Source organism: Chelon labrosus (assembly GCF_963514085.1).
Source record: "Chelon labrosus genome assembly, chromosome: 16".
Lineage (NCBI taxonomy): Eukaryota > Metazoa > Chordata > Actinopteri > Mugiliformes > Mugilidae > Chelon > Chelon labrosus.
Genome location: NC_140349.1, coordinates 380,001 through 405,956, shown reverse-complemented (window position 1 = coordinate 405,956; position 25,956 = coordinate 380,001). Strand labels below are relative to the sequence as shown.

The 25,956-nt window shown below is 48.2% G+C and overlaps 2 protein-coding genes across 5 annotated transcripts; one reads left to right on the top strand and one right to left on the bottom strand.

Annotated features, from left to right (window-relative positions):
* The first annotated feature begins 1,505 nt into the window (after positions 1 to 1,505).
* On the top strand, positions 1,506 to 19,726 carry LOC311501696 (phosphatidylinositol 4-kinase beta-like). The gene is made up of 14 exons (XM_084563661.1): positions 1,506 to 2,721; positions 5,940 to 6,420; positions 6,673 to 7,196; positions 7,280 to 7,705; positions 11,934 to 12,161; positions 12,256 to 12,516; positions 12,613 to 12,719; positions 13,954 to 14,058; positions 14,130 to 14,253; positions 14,340 to 14,453; positions 14,611 to 14,762; positions 15,516 to 15,648; positions 15,783 to 15,903; positions 16,903 to 19,726. Exons 2-14 carry the CDS (start codon positions 5,955 to 5,957, stop codon positions 17,082 to 17,084), a joined length of 2,943 nt encoding a protein of 980 aa, XP_084419787.1. The 5' UTR covers positions 1,506 to 2,721; positions 5,940 to 5,954; the 3' UTR covers positions 17,085 to 19,726.
* A 59-nt stretch (positions 19,727 to 19,785) lies between these two features.
* Positions 19,786 to 25,793, bottom strand: mindy1 (MINDY lysine 48 deubiquitinase 1). 4 transcript variants are annotated; one of them, XM_084563676.1, is made up of 12 exons: positions 24,928 to 25,132; positions 23,787 to 24,363; positions 22,786 to 23,037; positions 22,457 to 22,647; positions 22,323 to 22,380; positions 22,177 to 22,241; positions 21,909 to 22,067; positions 21,255 to 21,357; positions 21,002 to 21,144; positions 20,324 to 20,518; positions 20,084 to 20,251; positions 19,790 to 20,007 (listed from the first exon to the last, which is right to left on the bottom strand). In XM_084563676.1, exons 2-12 carry the CDS (start codon positions 24,115 to 24,117, stop codon positions 19,942 to 19,944), a joined length of 1,731 nt encoding a protein of 576 aa, XP_084419802.1. In that variant the 5' UTR covers positions 24,118 to 24,363; positions 24,928 to 25,132; the 3' UTR covers positions 19,790 to 19,941. The 4 variants fall into 4 exon arrangements, with proteins under 4 accessions (XP_084419800.1, XP_084419801.1, XP_084419799.1 ...); XM_084563674.1 differs by lacking the exon at positions 24,928 to 25,132 and adding an exon at positions 25,743 to 25,793 and having other exon boundaries at positions 19,786 to 20,007; positions 20,084 to 20,518; XM_084563675.1 differs by lacking the exon at positions 24,928 to 25,132 and adding an exon at positions 25,411 to 25,672 and having other exon boundaries at positions 19,786 to 20,007; positions 20,084 to 20,518.
* Between the last annotated feature and the right edge of the window lie 163 nt (positions 25,794 to 25,956).

Genomic DNA, 25,956 nt, shown 5'->3' with positions numbered 1-25,956 from the left:
TCTCTGTCTCTGGTTCTGTCTCTGTCTCTGTCTCTGGTTCTGTCTTTGTCTCTGGTTCTGTCTCTGGTTCTGTCTCTGTCTCTGTCTCTGGTTCTGTCTCTGTCTCTGTCTCTGTCTCTGGTTCTGTCTCTGGTTCTGGTTCTGGTTCTGTCTCTGGTTCTGGTTCTGTCTCTGTCTCTGTCTCTGGTTCTGTCTCTGGTTCTGGTTCTGGTTCTGTCTCTGGTTCTGGTTCTGTCTCTGTCTCTGGTTCTGGTTCTGGTTCTGGTTCTGTCTCTGTCTCTGTCTCTGGTTCTGGTTCTGGTTCCGATCTCTGTCTCTGTCTCTGGTTCTGGTTCTGGTTCTGTCTCTGTCTCTGTCTCTGGTTCTGGTTCCGATCTCTGTCTCTGTCTCTGTCTCTGTCTCTGGTTCTGGTTCTGGTTCTGTCTCTGTCTCTGTCTCTGTCTCTGGTTCTGTCTCTGTCTCTGTCTCTGTCTCTGGTTCTGGCTCTGTCTCTGGTTCTGTCTCTGGTTCTGGTTCTGTCTCTGTCTCTGGTTCTGTCTCTGGTTCTGTCTCTGTCTCTGGTTCTGGTTCTGTCTCTGTCTCTGGTTCTGGTTCTGTCTCTGGTTCTGTCTCTGTCTCTGTCCCTGGTTCTGTCTCTGGTTCTGTCTCTGTCCCTGGTTCTGTCTCTGGTTCTGTCTCTGTCTCTGTCTCTGGTTCTGGTTCTGGTTCTGTCTCTGTCTCTGTCTCTGGTTCTGGTTCTGTCTCTGTCTCTGGTTCTGGTTCTGTCTCTGGTTCTGTCTCTGTCTCTGTCTCTGTCCCTGGTTCTGTCTCTGGTTCTGTCTCTGTCTCTGTCTCTGTCTCTGTCTCTGTCCCTGGTTCTGTCTCTGGTTCTGTCTCTGTCTCTGTCTCTGGTTCTGGTTCCGATCTCAGACTCCTGGAACCGGTTCTTCCTGTTCCGTTTCCATCTTTTTCTGTTTGTTCCTCTTTTTATTATTCTTGTGTGTGGGCCGCTGGGTGGCGCTCTGCCCTGAAGTCTGAATCATCAGCTGCTAACCCAGACTCAGAGCTCACAGATCATATAAATGATTAATAATTAACGATAACTAATAAAAGACTGATAAAGGTTCGAACCAGCTGAAGCTGTGTGGGAGGACAGAACCAGAACCAGCTGCACCGTCAAGGTACCTGCAGTAACACAGGAACTGACGCCGTGCTCTCTTCAAAATAAAGGCGTCATAGCCTGCAGCTTACTGGTTTTAATAAAGGAACATTATTAATGAATCACCTTGACTTTGAAACTTTATACCACAGAGACAAAACAACTTCTAAAAAGTTTTATTTCATGAGGTCAGCACATCCTATAATATCTCACGTGATTAAAATAATGACGATAAAATCGGTTTCATCTAAAAAGAAGTGAGAATAAAGACGTTCTGGATGTCCAGTGATTCATTCATTCATTCATCTTCTCTAACCACTTGTCCTGTGAAGGGTCACGGGGGGGGGGGGGGGGGGGGGCGAAGAACACTTTTAAATTGACTCATAAATATAGATAAGACATGTTTATTGCTGCTGAAGGAGCTGCTGAGGTCTGAAACAGTCTGATGCAGTGGGTGAGAGGGGTTGTCCATGATTGATGTCAGCTTGGCTAACATCCTCCTCTCACCCACCTCCTCCATGGAGTCCAGAGAGCAGTCCAGGACAGAGCCGGCCCGTCTGACCAGCTTGTTCAGTCTCTTCCTGTCCCTCTCTGAGCTCCCACTGCTCCAGCAGACCACTGCATACAGGATGGCAGAAGCCACCACAGAGTCATAGAAGGTCCTGAGCAGTGACCTGCACACTCCAAAGGACCTCAGTCGTCTAAGCAGGTGGAGACGACTTTGGCCCTTCTTGTACAGGGCGTTTGTGTTGTGTGTCCAGTCCAGTTTATTGTTGAGGTGAACACCCAGGTACTTGTAATCCTCCACGACCTCGATGTCCAAGCCCTGGATGTTCACCGGTGCAGTCAGGTGTGGTTTCCTGCCTTTGTCTTTCTGGCGTTGATGTGCAGGTGGTTCAGAGCACACCAGTCCACAAAGCTGGTGATGACCTCCAGGTAGTCCAGGTCGTTTCCCTGAGACACACATCATCAGAGACTTTCTGGAGGTGGCAGCTGTCCGTGTTGTGTCTGAAGTCCGATGTATACAGGGTGAAGAGGAAGGGAGAGAGCACAGTACCCTGCCGCGCCCCGTGCTGCAGACTACCACATCAGACACACAGTCATGAAGCCTCACATGCTGCGGCCTGTTGGAGTCGATGGTCCATGCAGCCAGGCTACTGTCGACTCCAGCTCCCTCCTGATAGAAATAAACAGAAATTCACAAATACAATATGATGCAGAAATTTAAATTTGAAAAGACTTAAAATGAGAAACAAAGGTTTAATGAAATAAATGAAAATCACGGATAATAACAGATTAACGTGCTTTTATTGTTGTAACCGGTAGCGGAAGTTCCGTTGGTTCCGGAGCGCCGCTGCCTTGACGGATGTTGCGTCACTGCTGCTTTAAAGCAGACGGAGTGTCGTCGGACCGCAGACCGCGGAGCAGATGGACCGGTACCGAGCCTAAACACACGGACAGAGAGTCGCCACATAGCCGGGACTGAAGCCCCGGACTCAACCCGGACACTCCCGGGAAGAAAACCGGACCGAAGGCCGAGTGTCGGAGCTTTTAAACCGGACTGAAGGCGCCCCCGTCCCCGGGTAGGTCTCCTTCTTCTTCGCTGCTTTTCTTCCTTTTACTTTCTTTAATCTGTTTGTGTTGGTTCAGTGAAGCTAGCTGGTAGCCGTTAGCTGGTAGCCGTTAGCTGTTAGCTGTTAGCCGTGTTAGTAGTTCGGATGTTCCGGAGTTAAAGCTCCGGCCTGTGGGCCTGTTTTGAGGCCGACTCTCCTCCTTCTTCCTCCGGTTTGTTTTCATCAGGAGGGAGCGGCTCTCCTCCTCCTCCTCCTCCTCCTCCTCTTCCTCTCTTTAATGGGGGCCAGTGCGCCCCTGGTCTATCTCTATATTATTTCTACACAGCTGTACACTGGTATATCCGTAGTGTGTGGGTCACATGTTTAATCGTGACCGTTTACATTTAAATCTCTTTAATGTTTTAATTAATAAATAAAAGTTAAAGTGCAACTCAACCTGAAGCAGAGTGAGACCTCTGTCTTCACTTCCTGTTGTTAACATCTGTGTTGACTCTGATAAACTTCACACTTTGTCCTGAACGTAACACGTCGATGATGCCTTCACTGTCCTCCGTTAAAACCAGCGTCTGCACAACATGAACTTTAACTCCGTGTCCAGTTCATTAGGTACACCAGTGACGTCAGAAAGGTGTTGATTCACCTGGAGGACAGACGTGTTTGCAGCCCGCTGAGCATAATGTCAGAATATTAGGAACACGTGTAGAGACGGTTACGAAGACTTTAACTGACACTGATAGAAACGCTCTGTAAACACTGTCTCCGTGGCAACAACCTCCACATCTGGAACCCATCTGTCTCTATCAGTGCAGTGTGATGACATCATGCTCAGCTCTGTGTGTGTGTGTGTGTGTGTGTCCTCGTGTTGTTACCGTGGTGACGTAACCTTCGAGCAGAACTCAGGTGAAACCAGCTGATCAGCTGAGCTCCTCCCCTCAGACGTGTTTCTCAACCGTGACGACAAGGCAGCGGAGCAGCGTGGAGGTGTCGCCACGGACACCGAACCATTTATAGGAAGCGTTGTCATGGTAACAGATGCCAGTGTTAGTGAGCCGAGAGAAACGTGGAGTCAGACTCAGCGCGAGGAGGAGGAGGAGGATGATGATGGTGACTTCCTGTCGGATCCTGAGGGTGGATACTGACGTTGATCATTATTTGTGACACCAACATGTTTCTCTGCTGAACAGGAAGTACGTGTGTTCATGTGTCTGGTCACTTCCTGTCAATGAATGAGTTCAGAATTTACATTATCAGGACGGTACGTCTAGAATATCTCTACATCATCTCTGTTATCTCATTTATCAGGACGGTACGTCTAGAATATCTCTACATCATCTCTGTTATCTCAGTTATCAGGACGGTACGTCTAGAATATCTCTACATCATCTCTGTTATCTCAGTTATCAGGACGGTACGTCTAGAATATCTCTACATCATCTCTATGTTATCTCAGTTATCAGGACGGTACGTCTAGAATATCTCTACATCATCTCTGTTATCTCAGTTATCAGGACGGTACGTCTAGAATATCTCTACATTATCTCTGTTATCTCAGTTATCAGGACGGTACGTCTAGAATATCTCTACATCATCTCTGTTATCTCAGTTATCAGGACGGTACGTCTAGAATATCTACATCATCTCTGTTATCTCAGTTATCAGGACGGTACGTCTAGAATATCTCTACATCATCTCTATGTTATCTCAGTTATCAGGACGGTACGTCTAGAATATCTCTACATCATCTCTGTTATCTCAGTTATCAGGACGGTACGTCTAGAATATCTCTACATCATCTCTGTTATCTCAGTTATCAGGACGATACGTCTAGAATATCTCTACATCATCTCTGTTATCTCAGTTATCAGGACGATACGTCTAGAATATCTCTACATCATCTCTGTTATCTCAGTTATCAGGACGGTACGTCTAGAATATCTCTACATCATCTCTGTTATCTCAGTTATCAGGACGGTACGTCTAGAATATCTCTACATCATCTCTGTTATCTCAGTTATCAGGACGGTACGTCTAGAATATCTCTACATCATCTTTATGTTATCTCAGTTATCAGGACGGTACGTCTAGAATATCTCTACATCATCTCTGTTATCTCAGTTATCAGGACGGTACGTCTAGAATATCTCTACATCATCTCTGTTATCTCAGTTATCAGGACGGTACGTCTAGAATATCTCTACATCATCTCTGTTATCTCAGTTATCAGGACGATACGTCTAGAATATCTCTACATCATCTCTGTTATCTCAGTTATCAGGACGATACGTCTAGAATATCTCTACATCATCTCTATGTTATCTCAGTTATCAGGACGATACGTCTAGAATATCTCTACATCATCTCTGTTATCTCAGTTATCAGGACGGTACGTCTAGAATATCTCTACATCATCTCTGTTATCTCAGTTATCAGGACGGTACGTCTAGAATATCTCTACATCATCTCTATGTTATCTCAGTTATCAGGACGGTACGTCTACAATATCTCTACATCATCTCTGTTATCTCAGTTATCAGGACGGTACGTCTACAATATCTCGACATCATCTTTATGTTATCTCAGTTATCAGGACGTTACGTCTAGAATATCTCTACATCATCTCTGTTATCTCAGTTATCAGGACGGTACGTCTAGAATATCTCTACATCATCTCTGTTATCTCAGTTATCAGGACGGTACGTCTAGAATATCTCTACATCATCTCTGTTATCTCAGTTATCAGGACGGTACGTCTAGAATATCTCTACATCATCTCTGTTATCTCAGTTATCAGGACGGTACGTCTAGAATATCTCTACATCATCTCTGTTATCTCAGTTATCAGGACGGTACGTCTAGAATATCTCTACATCATCTCTGTTATCTCAGTTATCAGGACGGTACGTCTAGAATATCTCTACATTATCTCTATGTTATCTCAGTTATCAGGACGGTACGTCTAGAATATCTCTACATCATCTCTGTTATCTCTGTTATTTTATAAACTCGGTACTGAGGAGGCCACACATGCTAACAGCTGCTCTACACAAACGTCTGTACGTTGTTCATGTTTCTGATGAGTCATAGTTATGTGTGCTAATGCTACGCTAATGCTGCGCTAACGCTACAGGTTTTCAATGTGTTCCTGTGGAATCAGAGCGTGCGTGGCTAACGTTTGTTTAAGCTAGCAATGCTAATGCTTATTGTTATGATTTCCTCTCTCCCTCTAGGTCTGCTCTTCCAAAATGGCCGACACTGAGGTCTCCCTGCCACCGCTTCACCTTAGCCCCTCCCACTCTGCCCCGCCCCCACCGCTGCCAGCCTCCTCCTCTTCCCCCACCACCTTCTCCTGCCCTTCCTCCCCTTCCAGTGCCTCCTCTTCCTCCTCCTCTTCGTCGTCTTCCTCCTGCTCAGAGAGCTCCTCAGACTGCCCCACCCACCACCACCACCACCATCACCACCACCACCCCCGGCCTCAGCTGCAGCTTCCCCCGCCCCCCCATAGCGAACAGCCGTCCTCCCCCAGCGCCAGCCCCCGCAGCTCCAGCCCCAGCGGCAGCATCGGCAGCACCGGCAGCATCGGCAGCTCCAGCGCCAGCGAAGGCATCGGCAGCACCGGCACGTCGAGCGGCGGCGACCCCCGGGGACCGAGCCCCCCCCTGGACGCCATCTCAGAGGACGCCTTGGAGATGGACCTGGGCGTCGACCAAGGTAACGAGACCAGGAAACAGATGCATCATCAGTATTTGTATTAGCATCACTGTTAGCACTGGCTTTAGCATCCCAGTATGTGACCACCAACAGTCCAGATACAGACGCTGCCGTCTCATTGGTCGGTATTCTCAACATCAAACCATTTCATGTCCTGAGATGAAAAGAAAAGTCAGTTCACATAGTCTTCACATTGTTGGAGAAACGTTTCCAGAGATTGTCTTTGTCTGATCTGTTTTCATTTTCTTTCAGTGATCGACCCAGAAGTTGCTCTGAAGGCGTGTCAGGAAGTGCTCCTCAAGGTCAGGCTGCTTGACAACAAACAGCAGCAGCAACCGCAACAGCAGCAACCGCAACAACAACAGCAACAACAACAACAACAGCAACAGCAACAGCAACCGCAGCAGCAACAGCAACCGCAACAACAACAACAGCAGCAACCGCAACAACAACAACAGCAGCAGGTGACGGAGCGTTGCGGTCCACAGTGGAACATGGACACCAGCTCCATCAAGGAGGAAGAGGAGGAAGAGGAGGGAGGTCGGCCATCTTCCTCCAAACAGTCGTGGCTGCTGCGCCTGTTCGAGTCCAAGCTGTTTGACGTTTCCATGGCGATCGCGTACCTGTACAAGTCCAAGGAGCCCGGCGTCCAGGCGTACATCGGTAACCGTCTGTTCAGCTTCCCAGACGGAGACGTGGACTTCTACCTGCCCCAGCTGCTCAACATGTACGTCCACATGGACACGGAGGTGGGCGACGCCATCAGACCCTACCTGGTGAGTCCGCCGCTAGCTTAGCAACCTTAGAGCTAACGTCTTCCCAGAAGCTCCTCCTAACGTGTTCTTGGTCCGTCCCTCAGATCCATCGCTGTCGAGGTAGCATCACCTTCTCGCTGCTGTCTGCCTGGCTGCTGGGGGCGTACTCCTCCGACATGCACATCTCCACCCAGCGTCACTCCAGAGGAACCAAGCTCAGGAAGCTCATCCTGTCAGATGAGCTCAAACCTGCGTCTCCTCCGTCCGGCGTTGTCCGCCCCGCCTCTGTTTCCGACAGCCCCCTGTCCTCGCCGGCTCACCGCCATGGTCACCGCCGGCACCACAGCAGCAACACCACAGAGGCCGAGGCCGCCGCCGCCGCCGGCCCGGCCCAGGAGGACGTGTTCATCTCTCCATCCAGGAGGACGCACCAGAGATCCAAGTCTGACGCCACCACGGCGAGCAGCGGGCCCGGCGCCGGCCTCCGACGGACGGGGAGCAACCCCAAGGTGGAAGCGGTGCACGAGGAGGTGAGGACATTTATTGCTCCATCATTTAATATGAATGAAAGAGTTTATTTTATTCTACAACAGTAAATCAGCTCTTATCATTACATAAATAAGAAGCTAACAAACGTTCTTTATTATTATTATTATTATTTATAAAACCTCTGTGGTGTTAGCTTAGCTTGAAGCTATAAACATCTGTGTTAGACCCTCATTAGCATCTACTATAGCCTGGTAGGCATACTTCTAGTTCTAGCTTAGCTTAGCTTCTGTAGCTTAGCTTGTTGCTGCTAGCTAGCTTTACCACGTTGGGTTTTTACCTCTTGAAAGTGAATCTGGCTACAAAATCCTCCTGATTCCACTACAGGAGGCAACGAACACACAATTCAACCTTTGGACATTTTATTTAGCCTGGACATCATCACATTCTACCATTGAGATCATTATACAATCCAGAAGAAGATGGAGATTTGAAGCTTGAAGCTATAAATGTTCTCAGATTCACGACTCTATGACAGGGATACCTCTGGTTCTAGCTTAGCTTAGCTTCTTTAGCTTAGATTGTTGCTGCTAACTGGACTAAATGAGGGAAATGTCATAGTTTACTCAGATTAGCATCAACTGCTCGACAACAACCTCGAGCTGTGGAGGCGTTAGCGTAGTACAGACACCAGTTTGTACATTTCTGCTTCTACTATTTTCTTTTACTTATTTTAATTTTATTTTATTTAATCTTGTGGTTCTTAAAAGTGTTTGTATGTGTACCTCAGCTACTGTGACGATAAAGTTTAAGTCTAATTTTAAATTCTTTAAATCTTTTGTTTTCTGCTAAACGTTCATTCATCAGGTTCAGGGACCATGACGACAAACCACTGTCATGAAATGCATTCTGGGATGCAGGTCCAGGTCAGCTAGCATGCTAGCAGTGTTAGCATCTTCACATATGTGTCTTATAGACAAATCCGGCGAAACACGGAAGTAAAGCAGCGCCGCCATTACTGCGGGCCTTGCTGCTAAGGAAATAGCGGAAGTAGCGTGTTGGTCCCGTAGGCGGCTGTAGCAGACGTTAGCTGTAGGAAATGTTATTTTTATTTAGTTTTTTAGTACGTATGCTGTCCAGTGATGCCGGGAAGATCGTGTTGTGTGGTTGGCTGTTTTAACAACAGCACAAAACTACAGGCCTGGAATAAAACTGTTTGTGAAATTCACGAACCTTTATTGCACATCGACTGTCCATGTTTACGGCCATACGGATTACACAGAGTTCCTGGTTATTCATATAACTAGATGTAGATGTAGATGTAGAATATTTATTCTATTATTAGGGCCCGAGCAACGAAGTGCAGGGGCCCAACGGGGCCATGCAACGGAGTTGCAAGGACCCTATTGTTTTCGTACTGTTTCTTTTTATTATTATTATTATTCTTTTCTGGGTCTTTAAAAAATTCTCACGACTTCAAATATGCACGAAAAGTCCTGAAAATTTGCAGAAAGATTCGTTTGCCCGAAAATTGCAATGTATCAGGGCCTCGAGCATGGGCGTGGCAAATTGGCTCAGTAGCGCCACCTACGGACCTTGTACGGACCAGCCCCTGAAGCCCGTTGCGTCTAAAAATCTGGAAATATGTCACGTATATGTAACATCCCAGGACGCACAAAAAAGTCTCTTGGAGCCATATTCTAAACCCAACAGGAAGTCTGCTATTTTTATTAAAAGTGTGAAAATTGGAGAAAATTGGAGAAAATTGGAATTAATCATCATTTTTTTTTAAGGCATTAAACCTATCAGATAGACTTCAAAAACTATTGAATTAGGTAGTTGAACCCTTGATGAACATGAGCATATTTTCTTTTTGACTTTTCGTCTATGTGGCGTGGGTCTGCTGGCCCCTCAAAGTTTTTTTGACGCGCCATGAAACAGGAAGTTGCATTAAACGTGCTTAAACGTGCTGTAAACATGCTTCAATTCAGTCCAAAGTGCATGAAACTTTACAGTATTGTTACTGGTCCCTAACTAAACACATCCATATGTCAATATTCATGCAATTGTTGTAGCGCCACCTATTGTGGGCTGATTTAAATAGAGTCTGTTGTATGAGCTGCCATTCCTGTCGGGATGATTTTTATTGTCTTCTGATGTTATCAGGACATACTTATGATTTTCATGATCACTCCCTGCGAAGATTGTGAGTTTTCGTTAAACTTTAGGGCCTTTTATGGTAGTGAAAGTGAAAAGTTGCTCTTTCTCCCTCATTTCATCATCAGTGCACACGTAGTTCGCTACTTTGTCCAGCAGATGGAGCCAAAGTATTTCTCTCTGCTGGCTGAATGTCAGTGTGTGTGTGTGTTGGTTAAACTTCTAATGATTGGTGAGGCTGTTTTAACATACTTTGATGACACAGAGAGAATAATTATACAACTGTTTGTTGATTCCACAGAGAGAATACAGTCAAAAGAGTTTGATGTTGCCGCCGCTATGGCGATGCTAGTTCCGTTAGCCTGTCTATGGTGTTTCGCATTGTACGTTAGCATTAAGCTAGCGGAGATTACCCTTCGTTGTTATAGATAGATAGGTAGATAGATAGATAGATAGGTAGGTAGGTAGGTAGGTAGGTAGATAGATAGATAGATGTATAGGTAGGTAGGTAGATAGATAGATAGATAGATGTATAGGTAGGTAGATAGATAGATGTATAGGTAGGTAGATAGATAGATAGATAGATAGGTAGGTAGATAGATAGATAGATAGGTAGGTAGATAGATAGATAGATAGGTAGATAGGTAGGTTTTATTTGTCCCATGCACAGTTATACATAGTACAATGCACAGTGTAATGTATTGTTGTACCTGCAGCCAGTAGTAAAAAATATATAAAATATATAAGTACTACAGTAAACAGTAGTTTGCACACAAGGTAAGCAATACTTATAAGCATACTTATAAGTGTAATGTACACCGTTAGAGAAATAAAATGAAATAAAAATAAAAATATAGACTGGTCAACTTAAAGGGGGGGGATAGTTGTATATGTACATAAATTTACAGTATTTGTCAGTCTTTACTAGATGTAAAGGGAAGTAAGAGATACTTAGAGATACTTAAGATGTATGCTTAATTTTATATTTAATCATCTTTTGTTGTATGTATTTCAGTTTCACAGTAAACTTAAATGAGGAGTGACAAAATAAATCCTTGAAGCAAGAAGACTTTGCCTGTCATTGGAGAACTGTTAGCTATCGTGCCACGGCGCACTGTTACTCCACTGTATCCCCTGAGAAATGCAGTGACCCCGTCCTTGCCGGACGCCGACTGGCGTGGATTGCGAGGGCCCGTTCAACGCTGCTTGCAGCTTTAATTCTATTTATTCCTACATGTAGGATATTTTATTGCTACAACTGGTCGTGGCTAATAGTTATTTGCAACTTGTGAACATATTAGCAACACAGCTAGTGTAGAATGACTTTCGGTTTTATTGTTGTCATCAATTAGCTTAGCCTTATATCTACACGTCTCAGTTACATTACATTACATTTGGCTGACGCATTTTTACATTAATACATTATGAGGTCAGTAAATTACCCTTATCGGTAGGTTTTGGCCACTGCCTGACATCATCTACCCAATGTTCCCTTTCACCAGACATTTTCTTTCATGAGCAGGATCTGCTTTCATTGAAATGTCATTAGAGGGTACCGGCAACTGTACTGTACTGTACTGTACTCTGTACTGTACACCGTCACACTTAGCAGGCACGCAGTAATTGTGGCAGGCAAGATGGCGGTGCCCATAGAGTTCGCGGCGGATTTGTCTATATTCAGACGCCATTGTTTCTTTACAGTCAGGCTCCTCCCCCCGATGACATCACGTCTTTATGTTTATGATCAGCTGCAGGAAGTGTCCTACCAAAATAAAACGTCCCATGTCAAAGCTGGACATCTGACTCCTGACGGTTGCCGTGGCGATGGGAAGGAAGAGATCAGCGATCGGCTTTCAGCACCAGACTCCATTTAAAATATTTACGATTTAAATCTATTCAGTTTCAGATCGTTTTTCTCTGGGTTGCTTCGTCCTCCAGACTCTGTCCTGTAAATGTCTTGGACGTCTCTGTGTCTCGTCCCTGGAACTGGACCAGCTGTCTGTCCTGGTTCTGACCCAGAGGGTCAACTAGACTCCTGAGCGCCCCCTGCTGGTTAAACGTGTTAACATGAATGAATCAACGTCTCTGAACGTCTCTGTCCTCTTGTCCCCGCAGCCCGAGCGTCTTCGTCCTCAGAGGGAGTTCGTCAAGTCTCTGTTCTGCATCGGGAAGCGTCTGGCCACGCTGCCGACCAAGGAGCAGAAGACGCAGCGTCTGATCTCAGAGCTGTCGCTGCTCAACCACAAGCTGCCGGCACGAGTCTGGCTGCCGACGGCCGAGCAGCAGCACCACGTCTGCAGGGTCCCCCACACCCAGGCCGTGGTCCTCAACTCTAAGGACAAGGTGGGGACGACTCAGGACGACTGGGGACGTGACAAACAATGTTAAAACTGGACTAACCTTCTGTGTTGTCCTCTTCCTCCTCTTCCTCTTCCAGGCTCCCTACATCATCTATGTGGAGGTCTTGGAGTGTCACAGCTTTGAGACGTCTCCTGTTCCCGTCAGGATCCCAGAGACGAGGATCCGTTCTGCTCGTTCTGCAGAGAACCTCGACTGTGGCGCCAGCTTTAATGCTAACGCTAATGCTAACGGTGGTATGACGTCGGAGCAACGAGCAGGAAGTTTCTCCACTGTGCCGAACTACGACAATGACGACGAGGCTTGGGCCACGGACGACATCGGACAGCTGCAGGTGGAGGTAACGACGTCTCTGTAAACTTTATTAATAACTTCCTGGTTAGCGGTCGGGGTCTCCCACATCCTCAGCAGGGACTCAGACGTGTTTGTGTTTCAGGCCGAAGCTCAGACGAGCAGCAGTGACAACATCAGCCAGTTCTCTGTCGACAGCATCACCAGCCTGGAGAGCAAAGAGCCGGTGTTCATCGCCGCCGGAGACATCAGGTAAACAAAGACTCATTCTGACGGCCATCTTGGATTTAGTCGTCTTTATCTTTCATAGTTTACTTTTAATTCTCACATTGAGTCAAACTGACACTAATTTTAAACATTAATTTAATCTGTAATAGAGTGTTTGTGTCTTTAGTTTAATGTGAATCCAGGTGACAGTCTGGATCAACACTGATCTCTGATCAGATCATTTGATCAGATATTACAGAGAGAACTACATCTATGGACAGTCTTAGCTAAATGCTAAATGCTAACTGTTTAAGTGTCAGTCAAAGGCCAGAGGTCAATAACTTCATGTAACTAGTAACGTTCTTAGCTGAGACGTCTTTAACTTCATAGTTATCTTAGTGACTGATCAGAGTGATGCTCCTTCTAATGTCAGATTCTTAGTTTAATTTAATTGATCTGATTAACGGTGTTAAAATAAACAACGTTATGTTTTTCAGTAATTAATAATCTAACTAATTACTAGTTCCTCCGCCGTTAGCAACAGTTAAATGTGGTGCGTTACGTTGTGTGTCAGCCAGACACAAGAGCTGCATAAGTGATGATGATTGGCTCAGGTTTCATGGTAAGCCAATCAGAGGCAGTGTTCGGTCTAAGCCAATCAGAGGCAGTGTTCGGTCTAAGCCAATCAGAGGCAGTGTTCGGTCTAAGCCAATCAGAGGCAGTGTTCAGTCTAAGCCAATCAGAGGCAGGATGGTGTTCAGTCTAAGCCAATCAGAGGCAGTGTTCGGTCTAAGCCAATCAGAGGCAGTGTTCGGTCTAAGCCAATCAGAGGCAGTGTTCAGTGTAAGCCAATCAGAGGCAGTGTTCGGTCTAAGCCAATCAGAGGCAGTGTTCAGTGTAAGCCAATCAGAGGCAGTGTTCGGTCTAAGCCAATCAGAGGCAGAGCAGTGTTCAGTTGGGTGGATGTTGTTTCCAGCAGCACCACCCAGTGATCAGAGACAGACTGCAGCAGCATTCAGACACTACTTTAACCTGACTGAGGTAAAAGACAAGAACGAACACGTGACGTGAACATCACACTCAGAAGAACCTCCAGAGCCTGAAGGCAACGTGGCAGGAAAGAAGGAAGAAACCAGAACCAGAACCAGCTCATATGGAGGGACCTACCTGTCTAAGGCCAGCCTCCTCACCTGTAGCCACAGGGCTTGTAGCAGCTTGATGAGCTAATGCTAACGCAGGACAGGGTCTGATGTCCACATCTGATCTGTCTCGGTTTCAGACGGCGGCTCTCAGAGAACCTCGCTCACACCCCCACCACGTTCAGGAGGGACCCCGAGGACCCGTCGGCCGTGGCCCTCAAGGAACCCTGGGAGGAGAAAGTCAGGTGAGTCTCCGGAGACAAGGACAGGAAGTGTCCTCTGCTGCTTCCTGTTCTGACAAGTTGTCTGTGTTCAGGAGGATCCGAGAGGCGTCGCCCTACGGTCACCTGTCCAACTGGAGGCTGCTGTCCGTCATCGTTAAGTGTGGAGACGACCTGAGGCAGGAGCTGCTGGCCTATCAGGTGCTCCGACAGCTGCAGGTAAATACCCAAACACACCTGGACACACCTGGACACATCTGAAAACACCTGGACACACCTGAACTAAGGTCTGGTTGTGTCCTCAGTCCATCTGGCAGCAGGAGCGAGTTCCTCTGTGGATCAAACCGTATAAGATCCTGGTGATGTCTTCAGACAGCGGGATGATTGAACCCGTCCTCAACGCCGTCTCTCTGCACCAGGTACGCAGGGGATTCTGGGAAATGTTGTTCTCCACTGAGCTGACTCTTTAATCAGCTGTTCACTGTGGTGGTCATGTCTCCTGGTTTGTCTCTTGAGGACAGACTCAAGCGTTTGTGTATCAGTTTTAATCAGACATGAACGTTTCCTGTTCGTCAGGTGAGGAAACAGAGTCAGCTGTCGCTGCTCGACTACTTCCTGCAGGAGCACGGCAGCTTCACCACCGAGGCCTTCCTCACGGCTCAGAGGAACTTTGTCCAGAGCTGTGCCGGCTACAGCCTCATCTGTTACCTGCTGCAGGTCAAAGACAGGTGAGAGTCATGACCCTGGTCCCTGTGGACCCTGGTCCCTGTGGACCCTGGTCCCTGTTGACCCTGGTCTCTGTGGACCCTGGTCTCTGTGGATACGTCAGACTTCAGTGTAGGACATTTTATTTATCCTGGACATCATCACATTCTACCATTGTGATCATTATACAATCCAGAAGAAGATGGAGATTTCCTCCATGTTGTTCACACATGGAACTCCCCAGGGAAACCAGTCACCAAGGCATGCTACATATCAATGCTAAGCTAACTGTCACTACTTGATGGCGGTATTGTGTTTATTATCTGTAGTACCACCATTAGACCACTAGATGGAGACAAAGGACCATGTATGAAATTAAGGCTCAGATTCTATCAGACCAGTCACCATGTGGTTGATAGTTGATGTAGAATCATGTGATAGACTCTAAAGGACAGAAGATAATAAAACTAGATCAGTTACATTTATTGTCAGTTGTTTTTGGATTTGATGAAATATTGAGACAGAAGAAGAAATTCTGACATGAAGACTGAGAACTTTAGTTTGTCTGAGTGTTTTCTCTGTTAGCTGAGGCTAGCTGGTTAGCTGAGGCTAGCTGGTTAGCTCCAGCTATGTTTGAAGAGTAGTTTCTATTCTTTCTAGCAGAGTGACCACATTAGTTTACTGTTTCCTCAGAGGAAGGAATCTGTGCTTGACTTTAACTTCATCTATCAAGGATCTGTCAGATAAATGCTAAGCTAACAGTCTGGTCTCTGCAGACACAACGGGAACATCCTGCTGGACTCTGAAGGCCACATCATCCACATCGACTTTGGCTTCATCCTCTCCAGCTCTCCTCGAAACCTCGGCTTCGAGACGTCCGCCTTCAAGCTCACATCAGAGTTTGTGGACGTGAGTAAAGACGAAAGGAAAATATTTAGTATTCCTGTTTTTTAACCTTTTAAACAGAATAAAAAGACAATCAAGTAAATGCTTCAAGTGTTCCAGCCCTGCTGCTTTAAACAGTCTGACTGGATGTATGACAGGTGATGGGCGGTCTGGACGGAGACATGTTCATCTACTACAAGATGCTGATGCTTCAGGGTCTGATCGCAGCCAGGAAGCACATGGAGAAGGTGCTGCAGATTGTGGAGATCATGCAGCAAGGTAATTTGCCTCCAACACGCCTCCAACACGCCTCCGACAGGCATCCAACACGCCTCCGACACGCCTCCGACACGCCTCCAACACGCATCCGACACGCCTCCAACAGGCATCCAACACGCCTCCGACAGGCATCTGACACGCCTCCAACACGCCTCCAACACGCCTCCGACAGGCATCCAACACGCCTCCGACAGGCATCCAACACGCCTCCGACACGCCTCCGACAGGCATCCGACACGCCTCCGACAGGCTTCCGACACGCATCCAACATGCCTCCGACACGCCTCCGACAGGCATCCAACACGCCTCCGACACGCCTCCGACACGCATCCGACACGCCTCCGACAGGCATCCAACACGCCTCCGACAGGCATCCAACACGCCTCCGACAGGCATCCGACACGCATCCGACACGCCTCCGACAGGCATCCAACACGCCTCCGACACGCCTCCGACATGCCACGAGAAGAGGTTCCAGCTTCTGTTCTTGTTCATGAACCCAAACGCGTTCCACTTGTTTCCAAGAACCAAGTCTAGAACCTGATGTTTGTTCTTGTGTTCTGTGACGACGTCATCGTAGAACAGTTTGATTCATTGTAAAGTTCTCGTTTAGTTTCCAGACGTTTATTTGACTTCATGTTAAAGATCCTCCAACTTGAACTATCCCAGGCTCTCGTTGCCATGGTAACCCTCGTATAAATATATCTAGTGTATGGGCGGAGCTACTTCTTCTTCGTCTTCTCCAAGCCGCTGTCATGGTGGTTCTGGTGGTAGGAACCCAAGGCCTAGTTCAGGTCAACCAGCAGCTGTTGATGGTTCTGATCAGTGGTAGGTAGAGATCCATTAGAGACAGCAGCTGGTACAATATTCTACTGACCACATGATGGCGCTGCTGATTTTCCTTCTTCCTTCCATCATTTTCTCTCTGGTCTCCTCCTGTGATGGATCCTGTTGGATCAGAACCTTCATGGTTCCTAATGGTTCCTCTCTGTCCTCCAGGTTCTCATCTTCCCTGTTTCCATGGATCCAGCACCATCCGAGGCCTGAAGGAGCGTTTCCACATGGCTCTGACGGAGGAGCAGCTGCAGGTCCTGGTGGAGCAGATGGTGGACGGGTCCATGCGCTCCATCACCACCAAACTCTACGACTCCTTCCAGTACGTCACCAACGGGATCATGTGACCCGGCTCAAACCTCCAGACTGACTGGACCTCAAACTGATTCTCCTGGAATCTGACGCGGCTCAGATCCGCTTTTAGTCGCGATCTTGGAAAGTTCAGCATCTGGAACTTTTCTGGGTCAGAGAAACGAGCTGGAACGTGTTCCACTGGACCCGACTGGGTTCTGACAGCGGCTACTTCCTGCTTCACATTACAAACATTTCAAGGAACCAATCAGCAGCAGGACCTGATCTGAATCTGTGGTTGTTCTTAAAGAACAGAAACTAAATGGAAAAAGCACAATGTGAACTTTCTGTTGTTCTCTGGACGTTCAGAGGGAACACGATAGAAACCAGGCTGAAACATGATGCTTTACTTTAGGTCAAATAGAATACAAGACAATAATCCTTGACTGAATCCGTGTTAGCCTTAAATAACGCAAACAGAGCGCAGCATGCTAAGTATTAGCATGCTAATGTTGACGCTAAGTGCTGGAACGTGTGTCTCTGGTGTTCATGAACGTTTGTGTTTTTAATATTTGAACTAATTCACTTGTGTCCATGCTAACACTCTAGTTAGCATGCTAACACTGTAGTTAGCATGCTAACGCTCTAGTTAGCATGCTAAATAGAGCGTTAGCATGCTAACGTCGTCTTTCAACCCAAAAACAGACCATGACTTAGTTTTTAGTCTGAACTTTATTGGCAGTGTTGTTTTCGTGTGAAGCAGAGAGGAAAGTTCTGCTTTTATTGTGAAGGGCTGATGAAATGACTCGTCGTCGGTCCGAGCTGAACGAGATCTGACTCCTCTAATGTTCACACAACTCTCCCTTCAGAAGGCTAACGTTAACGTTAGCATCAGATTACCTGCGTCTACTTTGAGCCAAAATGGCCGACAAGTGATTTATGTGAATCATCATCACGGCGTCTATGACCGTTTATCTCTGAATTCACGTGTTGTGTTGAGTTTGTTTTTTATCTAATTATATATAACGAGGGTTCGACTTTCCTTCTCCCTGATTGGCCCTGAGATACATTCCTGTGATTAACGCCGGCCAATCAGGAAGAGGCAGCTCATTATGAGATCAATGATCAGTTTGTGAACCTGTGAATGTTTTTTTTTTACTAACTCTAACTTCCTGTCTTTACTTTAACACTCATCACCGACTTTAGTCCAGAACAGAATCACATCATCAGCAGAGATCATCCACTCTACACTAACAAATGTCCAGCTAATGCTAATGCTAATGCTAGCTAATGTTCAGGTCTGTAAATACGAGCTGGTTTGTCAGCCGTATGAAGAACTAGTTAGCATGCGGCTAATCAATGCTAACACACTGCACGTTTATAACTACAACTGAAGAACAATGATAATAAGCTACTTAGCATTAATTAGCTAACGATGTGCTGCCTGTGGATTTATTTACTCGTTTGTTAGTTAAAACGTTTTAGCGCCATCGTGCTGTGATCTTCCTAAAGTTCAGATTTAATTCACTTTAGAAAACGTAACTACCAGCAACATCACATCATCTGAATCATTTGTGTATTTAATGAATAAATGAGATGAGAGGTCTGACAGCCGTTAGCTAGTGCTACCAGTTTTAGCTGAACCGTTGTCATGGTTACGGCTAACAGCTAACAGCTAACAGCTCTGATTCTGGATTAAAGTCGGTGTGTTTTGTGACCACTATAGAAGGAGAAGCACAGCATCGTGTCCTGCTAACTGTTAGCATGCTACTTTAAACGCGGCTGTGCTGAGCAGCTTAAACCTGTAAATAATGAAGTGATGCGTTTCCTGTGAGGAGACCGAGGCCTTGACACGTTCACAAGGTACAAACTCTTATCAATGCAACCGGACGACGGCGTCCAGACTCAGAAAGTGCTTTTATACCCGACGTTTAACGCTTCAGGGACCAGGTTCAAAACTAAAATGTCTTCCTCACTTTAATATTTACGTCCAGTTCACGCGCCGATTAAAAATAGAAACATTCATGATAATTTATTAGTGACTGAAGTGAAGTAACCCTCGACGTTTCCACTGTTAACTAAGTAGTAGCAGCTAAAATCGCTGTTTTTCTGACTGGAGTCTGGTGGAGGAGACGCGTCTCTTGAATCTGGTCCCTGCAGATAAAACCCTTCATTGCCTTCTTTCTTCCTTCATCAGCGACAAACGGTTTCAATGTGAAAGAACTTCCTTTAAGTGCATTTAAAAAGTTTGTTCATACATTTAACACTAAATCCACCTTAGTGGTCGGTTTGAATCCAGTTTGAATCCAGTTTTATCGACACTAACGTCATGGAAACGCTTTTCACTGGATTTGATTTCTGAGGTTTTACACAGACGTCATCATCTCATGAGGAGGAGGAGGAGGCTTCAGGATGAAGACCAGGTGCCGGCTCCGGCTCCGGCTCCTCCTCCTCCTCCTCCCAGAATGTAAACCTGTTATTTATGTTTGTTTGCTGTCGTTCTCCATCATGTACAGAAGAACTAACGCTGCATGAACTCATCCAATAAACCTGAAACCTGCTCCTGAGCCCAGTCCTCTTCCTTTAAACCACCTGCAGGTCTCAGGTCAGTCTGGACTAAAGTAACTCCTCGTTGTCTCCTTCCTCCTCTGCAGCCAATCACACCACAGCTGAAGGATCAACTCTTTGGGCGCTCTGTGTTCCTAATAATTTGTCCTGTTCAGTAGCCTCAGTGAGGACGCCGGTCAGGTGAGTTGGTCTTAAAGGCAGATTTATTAGACAGCTTCACCATCGTCATTTCTTACAAATTTACAAACTGGAATCACGACTGAAACAGGAAGTGACGGCGAAGCGACGGCGCTGAGGTTTGGCATCATGTTTAATGTGTAACTGATGAAGATGAAGATGAAGAGTCTATAAGAGGACACAGTCAGAGTCCTTGTCTCTTCTCCTGGTTTGCTGTGACCCCTGACCTCTGACCTGGAAACAACAGTGACATCAGACATGAGGCTACGTCACATGACCTGAGCTGATGGTCACGTGACCAGTTATTTACCTGCTGAGCCGCCGGCGCCGCCCCCGCCCCCGGTGGGTGGGGCTGCTGCTGCTGCTGCTGCTGGTGCTGGTATTCCTCCTGCTGCAGCTGTCGGGCCAACTCCAGGTCACTGAGGGGCCCCGGGGCCCCGCCCTGCTGCTGCTGCAGGGACACCGCCACCAGGTAGTCCTGACAACAACGAGACCAGTCAGTGATGCTGTAGCGGGGCCACGCCTCTCTGCGTTCACCTGGTGGACTCACCTGGTCGATCTGCCTCCGCTGCTCCTCAGCACCCGGCGGCAGGTGAGAAGTGGGCGGAGCTCTCTGAGGAGGATGACTGAGCCGGAAGTCAGAGTCACAGAAGTTTCCATCGCCCTCGACGTTATGAAGAGACTCCCAGACCAGCGTCTCCTCCTGCAGGAAGCCCTGGTCCGTCACCAGCAGGTACAGGTGACCCTGAGACAGTCACACTCTATTAACAGCAGGTACAGGTGACCCTGAGACAGTCACACTCTATTAACAGCAGGTACAGGTGACCCTGAGACAGTCACATGTTATTAACAGCAGGTACAGGTGACCCTGAGACAGTCACATGTTATTAACAGCAGGTACAGGTGACCCTGAGACAGTCACACGTTATTAACAGCAGGTACAGGTGACCCTGAGACAGTCACATGTTATTAACAGCAGGTACAGGTGACCCTGAGACAGTCACACTCTATTAACAGCAGGTACAGGTGACCCTGAGACAGTCACATGTTATTAACAGCAGGTACAGGTGACCCTGAGACAGTCACACGTTATTAACAGCAGGTACAGGTGACCCTGAGACAGTCACATGTTATTAACAGCAGGTACAGGTGACCCTGAGACAGTCACACGTTATTAACAGCAGGTACAGGTGACCCTGAGACAGTCACACTTGGACATGGTGTCCACCTTGTGTTTGATCATGGTGCTGAAGTGGTTGTTCCTGAAGAACACAGAGATCTCTCCCTCCTTCGCCGTCGTGTTGAGTTCACACAGACCGTGATACGACAGCTGAGTCGCCGTCGACTCCAGGAACTGTTCGGCCACCAGACCTGGACCAGAGACGCATGGAGACAAACTCATGAGTTCACAGCATCAGTCAATCAGTCTAAGACTTTCCGAGGACGCGTCCCCGTCCCGTGTTGTCCCCTGAGGACGTTACCTTCACTGACTCGGGTGCTGTCTGCAGAGTGTTTGTAGTCGATGATTTTCTCCACCAGCTGGTTGTAGCTCAGTTTCCCCACGGCCGCCACCACCTCTGGACCCTGAACACAACACACAGTAACGCTGTCTTAGCTCAGTCCGTCCTGTAGGTGGCGCCACAGCACAGGTTATTTAGTTCAAGCTTCTCTACGTGTAGAGTTCTGAGTTAAAGAATTAAGATCTGAAGACGCCGCCGCCATCTTGTCCTGGGGGTGGAGACGTCTCTTGCTCCGCCCACCTGACATCTTGACCGTCTTGTTGTTGACGCTGTTTCTAGATTAAATGATCAGTAACTGTTAGCTGTTAGCTGCTAGCTGCTAACAGCTAACTAGCAACATATCAGCTGTTTTCCTCATGGACCAGCTGTGTTCTCAGTTTGCTAGCTTCAGTATTAGCATTAGCTACGTGTGAACAGGGTCGACAGCTGCCTCCACTTTATGGCCACCAGGGGGCGATGGAGAGGTTTTGTGACGGCGGCCATCTTTGACTCTGTTGTGGTTCTCTTGTGTAAACAGGAAGAAGAGTTAGCTTCACTGTCATGTGTTGAGCTAACTGCTGCTGTCAACTGCTTCAGCTAGCATGTAGCAGTGTTAGCACAGAGTTAGCATGCTACCTGAGGGTCGACCAGCCAGCCGTGGTACAGCGGGATGTCCAGCAGGTCGAACACGATGCACTCCGGCGTGTATTCAAAGTCTGAGACTCCGGTGAAGCGCACGTTGACGTCCAGACCCGTGGACAGCTTCGGGAGGACAGCCATGGCGTCGCTCATGTTCTGAAAACAAACTAAAGCTTCATGTCTGGGAACTTAATCAGGAGAAAGAAAACCTTTAGATGAGCTTTTACGGGTTTGTGTGTAGTTCTTGGAGCGTTTTGTTTTGTACCTGTTGGAAGTTGAGCTCCATGCCGTCCGTCTTCTCTCTGGGCGTCACTGACAACACACACTCTCCTACAGACAGGGAAACCAATCAGTCAGTGATATCCAGACTAACACCAGACTAATGTGGATCTGGTCCTGGTGGGGTCGTACCCAGGTGAGCCATCAGGTCCTCGGTGGTGACCACTTCAGTCTGAGCAGGAAGTTTAGCCTGAACACATAAAGACTCAGAGTTTGAACAGGCGTGTGGGGTTAACGTGGTCGTATGTTCTTAGCGTGTGATTCACCTTCCAGCGCAGGAACAGCGTGTTCATGATGGCCAGCAGGGGGCAGGGTCCGTTCTCACTCTGGGTGATGATGGGAGTCTTCTTCTCCTTCCAGGTGATCCACTTCACCAGGTAATACGCCGGCATGGAGGGCCCGGGCTCCGGGGCCGCGGCGGCGGCGGCCGCAGGAGGAGCTGCAGCTACAGCGCCCCCTGTGGACAGGAGGACAACTACAGTCAGACAACAGCAGCAGTCGGGACGCGTCTAAACTCTACCCAGAGATCGACCGGGACCGGGACCAGGACCAGGACCGGGACCGGGACCGGGACCAGCTACAAGAGACGTCTCACCTGCAGCTTCCAACGCCTCGTCCTGCTTCAGACCGGGGACGTCAGCGGACAGAGAGCAGCCCTCAACACCAGGAGCTGAGTAGGACGAGGACAGACCGTCCTCCACGTCCAGGGAGTTTCCTGCAGCCGTGACCCCGTCAGACAGCTCCAGGCTGGGGAGGGAGAACGATGCCGAGTCAGAGGACTCCCGCTGGTCATCGGATCCGCCGGCGGTCACCACCGAGGAGCTCTCCTCCAGGTCCAGGTCTAGACCTGTGGAGACGTCAGGGACAGGTCAGGGACACGATCAGGGACACGGTCAGGGACAGGTCAGGGACACGTCAGGGACACGGTCAGGGACACGTCAGGGACACGGTCAGGGTCAGGGACAGGTCAGGGACACGTCAGGGACACGGTCAGGGACACGGTCAGGGACAGGTCAGGGACACGGTCAGGGACACGGTCAGGGACACGTCAGGGACAGGTCAGGCACACGGTCAGGGACACGGTCAGGGTCAGGGACAGGGTCAGGGACAGGGTCAGGGACACGGACAGGTCAGGGACAGGTCAGGGACACGGTCAGGGACAGGTCAGGCACACGGTCAGGGACACGGTCAGGGACACGGACAGGTCAGGGACAGGTCAGGGACACGGTCAGGGACAGGTCAGGGACACGGTCAGGGACACGGACAGGGACACGGACAGGGTCAGGGACACGTCAGGGACACGGTCAGCTTTCAGTCTTTATATAAGTGAAACCTGAGAGACGAGGTCTGGATGTGGACACTGGTCTTTATCTGGTTCTTGTGTTCAGTGTAAATATTGTTGTGTTCTAGTTGAAGCTGTGATGAATGTGGTCGTCATGTCTCTGGTCCCTGCTCACACCCCGTCCCAGCTGGCCGTCCCAGCTGGCCCGTCCCAGCTGGCCCGTCCCAGCTGGCCGTCTCCTGCTGCGCGCCAGCACCAACACGCAGCCAGAGCTTCGTCACATCATCTGATCCTGGACCCGGTCTGACTCTTACCTGGATCTGCTCCTCTGTCCGGTCCTCCTTCCGCCTTCATGTGTCTGAGCAGAGACGACGGAGCTTCTTCTTCTGTGGTGGCGGCGCTCAGCGTCCCGTTTTCAGACAGACTGGGTGGCGAGGGCGTGACCCCCTTCTGGGCTTCGGCGGGAGGAGGAGGGCCTTCGGCGCTGCTGCTGCTCGGGACGTCTGCTCCGAGGCCCGATCCGTCCGTCGTCACGGTTACGTTCAGTTCTTTGGAGAAGCTTCCTGTGTCGACGGTCGTTCCCTCTTTGCTGCGTGTGACGAGCAGGTCGGCGGCGGCCGCAGGCTCCGAGCCGGACTCCGCCATGATCAGTCCAAGAGACGAGGCCCGGCGGCTTCACACAACAAAAAACAGGAGCTGATGAAAACACAAAAACACAGAAGAAGAACTGGTCCTCAGCCTCTGATTTAAGATGGAGGGGGGGACGTGGAGGGGGCGCCAGGCTGCTCAAACATGGCCGCCAGGACACAGGTATCCAGGAAACAAACGGAGACTGGACATGGCGCCGGTCACAACCTCAAGAGAAACGCTTCAGATGGCGTCCTGGCACACCTGAGGAGAAACACAACCAATCAGCTGTCTCTCTGAGGGAGGAGGTCCACCAGAACCAGAACCAGAACCAGTCTACACTCATGTGACATGATTATACACAGACCTCTGGAACAAGGACGACTCATCTTGTTTCAGAGTTTAAATGATTTATTTTAACATCATTCTAATGAGAACACTGAACAACAACATGAACACAGCTGCTTCTTTTACACAGATTTGTAGAATCTCTGTTTTATATCTTGGAGAGATTCACTGAGCTCAGTCTGAGGAGAACCGGATCCTAGCCGGGAGAACCGGATCCTAGCCCGGATCCTAGCCCGGATCCTAGCCGGGACCCCCCCCCCCCCCCCCCCCGACCCCGCTGATGCCTCCGCTTTAAGCCTCTTTCAGTTGAGAACTCCCGGAGCTAGCAAACCTGACGCTAGCCCTCCGAGCTAACTTAGCCAAGTTAGCTCTGCTCCCTTAAAGAAACAAACTCTGCCGCGGGCACCGCTGCCCGGGATACGGCCCTGACCTCCGGCCTCACATCTCAACGGACAGTCGGTTTGATATGACGCAGCTTACCGACACCGGGTCCGGGTGTGTGATGTGCGCTGCCGCTGGATGCTGCGCGGACATGCTAGCTGTTTACATTCCTCTGCGCCAGGCACGCACACAGACGGCTCACAGGCCCCGCCCACCACCGGATACACGTAAAGCCCCGCGACATCACATCCGGTCCACGTTCAAAGCCCTGCATTAGCCGTTAGCCCCGTGGTTAGCTAATACGGTTTTATTTTAACGAAACCAGATAAAAGATAAAAGTGACGGCTCAGTTCGCACCGATAACACAACGGACACACAAATAAACGGAGCACAGAAGCGGAGCTGACAGGAAACACGGAGGCGGTCATTTAATAAAATGTTCGTCTCTTAGCATGAGTTAGCTAGCGCACTGTGCTGTGACGAAGCAAAACTTTATTACAAATATACAAAATTAAGAAGAATTTAGCAGCCATTTCAGTTACAAACAACCAGACGCGTTTATTAACAGATTTACTAACTCACCGGGAGACGCTGATTAATTCGGCGTGAAAGTTGCATCCAAGCAGCACACATCTAAAACAAGAAACTAACCTTAAACTACCTTCAGTCGGTTGGTGATAAAGTTAATGTGGAAGATTAAAACTGATGAACGAGTTGTTCTGTTCAAATAATGACGAGAAATAAGGAGCCAAACGTTAAAGAACGTAAATCTATCAGTGTAAACAATTATCTAGAGAATACGAACAGGTGGTGATTTAAAAGGCTTCACATTTAGATGATTGTATGAGTTTATAACTAACTAAATGTTTAATATCAGGTCACAGACGCGGTTAATAAGTTGGTCAAAGTTTTACCTGTTCACTCCCTGAACCCTCGACACAGTCTGTTAGATTTGTTTACCTCTGTGGCTGAGCTGGGCGGTGCGCTCACCCCTGACCTTAGAGGCAGGTCATTGGTCATTAACTCCGCCCCGTCGGTTAACCAGGGTTCATTAAACTAACCAGCAGGTGGGTTTCAGATTGATGATCAACTACAGTAATGAAGCAGTTATTAAAGCTGTGACACGCT